At 52.9% G+C, this 6,000-nt stretch overlaps 1 protein-coding gene across 1 annotated transcript in view; it reads left to right on the forward strand.

Annotated features, from left to right (window-relative positions):
* Window positions 1-849: 849 nt before the first annotated feature.
* Window positions 850-6,000, forward strand: part of LOC310650487 (IQ and AAA domain-containing protein 1-like) — a gene marked incomplete at its 5' end in the record, with an annotated part of 20,102 nt that continues 14,951 nt past the window's right edge. Inside the window, 3 exons of the mRNA XM_083380036.1 lie at window positions 850-941; window positions 2,547-2,936; window positions 3,950-4,277. Coding sequence (XP_083236162.1) covers window positions 850-941; window positions 2,547-2,936; window positions 3,950-4,277 — 810 coding nt within the window. The remainder of the gene's footprint in view (window positions 942-2,546; window positions 2,937-3,949; window positions 4,278-6,000) is intronic.

Genomic DNA, 6,000 nt, shown 5'->3' on the forward strand with positions numbered 1-6,000 from the left:
CTGCCGATCTAACTGCCTCTTCTCCCACGGGAGGTTCTTATAAATAGGAAATATTTTCGGAGGGTTTTTTTTTTTGAAGTTGACAGAATTAACAGAGTCGGAAGGGACCTTGGAGATCATCTAGTCCAACCCCCCCACTTTGGACCAATGGCTGTCCGGCCTCTTCTTTAAAAACATCCAGTCTTGGAGCGTTCATTCACCGCTTCTGGAGGCAAGGAGTTCCACTGGTTCATTGTTCCAACTGTCAGGAAGTTTCTCCTTAGTTCTAGGTTGCTTCTCTCCTTGACGAGTTTCCATCCGTCGCTTCTGGTCCTGCCCCTTCGGGCGCTTTGGAGAAGAGCTTGACTCCCTCTCCTTTGGGGCAGCCCCTGAGATACAGGAAGGCTGCTCTCATGTCCCCCCTCGTCCTTCTCTTCCTTAAACCGGACACCCCCAATTCCAGCAGCCGTCCCTTGTATGTTTTAGCCTCCGGTCCACTGATCATCTTTGTTGCTCTTCTCCGCACTCTTCCCTTACCAAGGCCTTGTAAAGCGGTAGTAACACTTCCCGGGATCTTGATTCTAGCCCATCCCCTCTGTTCTTGCCCCCCCCATCCCAACTTGGCTTTGTCCTCGCTTTGTCCTTTGGCCCAGCCTTTTCACAGGACCTCTTACCCTCGTCCGGCCAGCCTCCACTATCTCCTCCCCTCCCCCTCCCCACAGGCCAGAGGGGGTGGCAGCTGTCCTGCCACCCGGGACCTTTCCTCACTGCTGGGGGGCGGTGTGTGGAGAAGCAGGACCGAAGCACCTCAGGAGGTGAACGAGGGGGGGGACAGAGGCTGGGGCTTCGCGACCTGACTTTCCAACGAGGATGGGGGGGTCTCCTCTTCCTCTCCTTTCTCAGCCCCCCCCCCCCGACTCTTCACCTGAGCTGGAGTCCGCAGTGTCCGTAACTGATGCTCGGTGAGTGGCGGTGTGTGTGTGTGTGTGTGTGTGTCCCTGCTTCATCCCTGGAGGCTTTCAACAAGAGGCTGGGCTGCCATCTGTCAGAAATGGTGTAGGGACTCCTGCTTGGTAAGAGGGTTGGACTAGATGACCTCTAAGGTCCCTTCCAACTCTGCTCTTCCATATTCTGTTCTGTTCTGCTCTTTTCTCTATATTCTGTTCTATTCTGTTATTTCTATACTATTAATTCTATATTCTATTCTATTCTATTCTATTCTATTCTATTCTATTCTATTCTATTATTAATCTATATTCTATTCTATTCTCTGAATTCTCTTCTCTAATCTTCTCTTCTGAATTCTCGTCTTCTCTTCTGTATTTCTGTTCAATTCTATTAATTCTATATTCTATTCTATTCTATTCTTAATTCTATTCTATTCTATTCTATTCTATTCTATTCTATTCTATTCTATTCTATTCTATTCTATTCTATTCTATTCTATTCTATTCTATTCCATTCCTTATTCTATTCTATTCCATTCTATTCTATTCTATTCTATTCTAAATTTTCTTTTCTATTCTATTCTATTCTATTCTATTCTATTCTATTCTATTCTATTCTATTCCATAATTCCATATTCTATTCTATTCTATAAATCTATATTCTATTCTATTCTCTGAATTCTCTTCTCTAATCTTCTCTTCTGAATTCTCTTGTCTTCTCTTCTGTATTTCTATTCAATTCTATTAATTCTATATTCTATTCTATTCTATTCTATTCTGTTCTGTTCTGCTCTATTCTATTCTATTCTGCATTTTATTATTCTATTCTATTCTATTCACTCTGTTGTTCTGCAAGGGTCTCTTGCTTGAGCAGGGGGTTAGACTAGATGACCTCCGAGGTCCCTTCCAACTATTCTATTCCTTTTCTAATCTAATCTCTCTTTATACACACACACACACACACATCCCTCTCTAATCTATTCTTTTCCATTCTATTCTATAATTCCATCTTCTATTCTATTCTCTGAATTCTCTTCTCTTCTCTTCTCTATTTCTCTTCTATTATTCTATCATTCTATATTCTATTCTATTCTATTATTATTCTATTATTCTATATTCTCTTCTGAATTCTCTTCTCTTCTCTGCTAAGCTTGTAAGCCGCCCTGAGTCTTCGGAGAAGGGCGGGATATAAATGGAATTAAAATAAAAATAAATAAATAAATCTTCTCTCCCGAGGATTTGCCTGGCTTCTCCTTCTCCCCGTGGCAAAGGGGGGGGGGGGCGCGGCTGCTGGGGAATTTGCTCCCGCAACAAAACCTTCCCGAGTGAAAAAGTTCAAGGTCCGGAACTGCGGGGGGGGGGGGTTAGGGTTGGGGTTTTAATATGTTTTTAATTATTGTTTTAAATTTTAAATTTGGGCATTATACTTAATCGTTTTTTTAACTTTTATATTCTGTTTTTTTTATATTTATTGCCCTGTACACCGCCCCGAGTCCTTCGGGAGAAGGGCGGTATACAAATATAATAAATAAATGAATAATAAATAAATGAACCGGGACGGGCGCAAAGTCCGCTGGTCTCTGGGGCGCCCGCCCCTCCCTCCGCGCTTGAACCCCCTAGGGCCACACTAACCCTCTTCCTCTCGCCCCCCACCCCACCCCACTCCACCAAGCAGCCGGCGAAAGAGGGACTCCCGTCTCTTCCCCGGCCAGGCCATCCCATCTCGCTGGGTCTGCAGCCCACTCCTCGCCCGGGCCAGAAGAGGCGAGAGGCCGGGGCAGCCGGCGGGGTGGGGGGTGGGAGAGGTCTCCAGGACCGGGGACGCCCCCGCCAGCCGCGCCCACTGAAAGCCCGGGTGGACTCGCTGCCCCGCAAGGGGGTCCCGGCCTGCCGCCCACCCACCCCCCCGACGGGTTCGCCCGTCTCTACGGGAACGGGGGACAATGATGGTGGGCGGCGCTTAGACGCCCACCTCCCCAGCGCCGGGCCCCGGGCGCGGATCAGAGGAGGGTCATGGCCAGCAGGTGGGAGAGAAGGCGCCGCCCTGCGCTAGGGGAGGGGGTGGGGGAGGACTCCTGAGCTAGGGGAGGGGGTGGGGGAGGACTCCTGCGCTAGGAGAGGGGGGTGGGGGAGGACTCCTGCGCTGGGGGTGGGTGGGGGAGGACTCCTGCGTTGGGGGTGGGGGAGGACTCCTACGCTGGTCGAAGGGGAGGGGGAGGACTCCTGCGCTAGGGGAGGTGGGTGGGGGAGGACTCCTGCGCTAGGGCAGGGGGTGAGGGAGGACTCCTGCGCTAGGGGTTGGGGTGGGGGAGGACTCCTGCGCTAGGGGAGGTGGGTGGGGGAGGACTCCTGCGCTAGGGGTGGGGGAGGACTCCTGCGCTGGTCGAAGGGGAGGGGGAGGACTCCTGCGCTAGGGATGGGGGAGGACTCCTGCGCTGGTCGAAGGGGAGGGGGAGCTCCTGCGCTAGGGGTTGGGGATGGGGGAGGACTCCTGCGCTGGTCGAAGGGGAGGGGGAGGACTCCTGCGCTAGGGCAGGGGGTGGGGGAGGACTCCTGCGCTGGTCGAAGGGGAGGGGGAGGACTCCTGCGCTAGGGGTTGGGGGTGGGGGAGGACTCCTGCGCTAGGGGAGGTGGGTGGGGGAGGACTCCTGCGTTGGGGGTGGGGGAGGACTCCTGCGCTAGGGGTGGGGGAGGACTCCTGCGCTGGTCGAAGGGGAGGGGGAGGACTCCTGCGCTGGTCGAAGGGGAGGGGGAGCTCCTGCGCTAGGGGTTGGGGATGGGGGAGGACTCCTGCGCTGGTCGAAGGGGAGGGGGAGGACTCCTGCGGTAGGGGTTGGGGATGGGGGAGGACTCCTGCGCTGGTCGAAGGGGAGGGGCAGGACTCCCCTGCGCGAGGGGAGGGGGCGTGGGGAGGGGAGGGGGCGTGCTCGGCGCTCCGGGCAAGCGACTCGAGGGCCTCCCTCCCTCCCCTCCCCTCCCCTCCCCTCCCCCGCCCAGCTGGGCCTCTCTTTCTCCGTCGGCAGCACCTACGGGAAGCTGTGGCTGGAGTCGCGGCGGAGCCTGCAGGAGCTTCTGGAGCAGGAGCTGCCGGCCGAGCCGCCCAAGGCGGAGAAGAGCCGCGCCGCCTTCCGCCACCGGCTGGCCACCCTCTTCCTGCGCTACGGGCAGGTGGCGCGGCGCCTGGAGGCCTGCCACGACCAGGTGGTGCATCCGCAGAAGCGCCTGGTGCTCCGGCCGCTGCTGGAGGCCGTGCTGGGCCGCCTGCTGGAGCTGAAGCAGGAGCTGGTGGAGCTCGACCGCTCCGAGTATCACTACGTGGACCACGTGCTGGAGGAGCTGAAGCTGACGCCGGTCAGTCCGGAGAGCCGGGCTGGGGTCGGGTGGGGGTGCGGACCTCCCCTCGGACACACACACACACCCACACACACACACACGCACCGTCCTCCCACCCGAGGGGCCGTTTTCTACCCCCCCCCCCCGACCGTCTTTTCCCTTTGAAGACGTTTCGCTCCCCATCCCGGGAGCTTCTTCAGCTCTGACCGGATGGTGGGGAAATGGAAGGATTTTTTTAAAAATTCCATTTATATCCCGCCCTTCTCCGAAGACTCAGGGCGGCTTACAAGCTTAGCAGTAGCCTTCGTTCTATGTATATGCCTGCTTGTTAGGGCTTTCACACACACACCCCAAGCGGCCTTATTACAAATTGCCCCCAACAATCTGGGTCCTCATTTTACCTACCTGGGAAGGATGGAAGGCTGAGTCAACCTTGAGCCTGGTGGGACTCGAACCTGCACTAATGGCAGGCAGCTGGTGTTACTTAAGGAGGCATTAGCCCACTGCTCCACCAAGGCTCAGATTTAGCCTCCTTGCGGGCCGGCCGGACCGCTTGGTCCTTTGCCTTCTTTTTAGCCAGTCCTAACTGGAGGCCAGTTGGGGCGGGGCGGGGGGGGGTAGGGGGGGTTAAAAAGAAACTCCAGTTGCTTCATGGGGAAAAAGCAGCTTTGGGTCCTGGAAAATCACCTTTGACCCGGCTGACTGACAGCCTCCTGTTTGAACCGGCCCCAAACACTTGGATCTTTGGCTGCCCCAGGCGGGGATGGGGGGCGGGGGGGGGGGAACACCGGGACATCCCCACTGCCTGAGGGAGGGAAGCCCCAAACCTCACAGGGAGAGGAGTGGACGCTCCGAACGGGGCCGGGATGGAGAAGAGAAGTCTTCCAAGTCAGAGGAGAGCCGAACCAGGCTGGACCTTGGGCTCCTTCTTAAGGCACAGGGCGGTGAGGGCCCTTGGAGGTCTTCTAGCCCGACCCCCTCTCGCAGGCAGCAGTCCTCATCCCATCGGAATCAGAGGGCCCGGTGGACCCTCTGGAGGTTTCCAGGATCTCAAGTTAGGGTTAGCCTCCTTCGTAGCTCCTGCACCGGCTGACCCCGAACTCACGGCCAACAGCCCCCCCCAGATCCCCTTCAGAGGGAGTCCTGCCCTCGAGACAGGACCGAGCAGAATGCAGAACAGAACAGAATATAGGACAGGACAGGACAGGACAGGACAGGACAGGACTAGAATAATAGAATAGAATAGAATAGAATAGAATAGAATAGAATAGAATAGAATAGAATAGAATAGAATAGAATAGAATAGAATAGAATAGAATAGAATAGAATAGAATAGAAGAATAGTTTTAAGAATAGAATAGAATAGAAAAGAATACTTTTATGGATAGAATAGAATAGAATAGAATAGAGAATAGAATAGAATAGTTTTAAGAATAGAATCGAATAGAATAGTTTTAAGAATAGAATCGAATAGAATAGAATACAGAATAGAACAGAACAGAATAGAATAAAGAATAAGAATAGAATAGAATAGAATAGAATGGAATGGAATAGAATAGAATAGAATAATAGAACAGAACAGAACAGAATAGAATAAAGAATAGTTTTAAGAATAGCATAGAATAGAATCGAATATAGAATAGAACAGAATAGAATAAAGAATAGTTTTAAGAATAGAATGGAATAGATTAGAATAAAGAATAGTTTTAAGAATAAAATAGAATAGATTAGAATAAAGAAT

The sequence above is a fragment of the Vipera ursinii genome (assembly GCF_947247035.1).
Source record: "Vipera ursinii genome assembly, contig: SUPER_Z_unloc_1, whole genome shotgun sequence".
NCBI classification, from domain to species: domain Eukaryota; kingdom Metazoa; phylum Chordata; class Lepidosauria; order Squamata; family Viperidae; genus Vipera; species Vipera ursinii.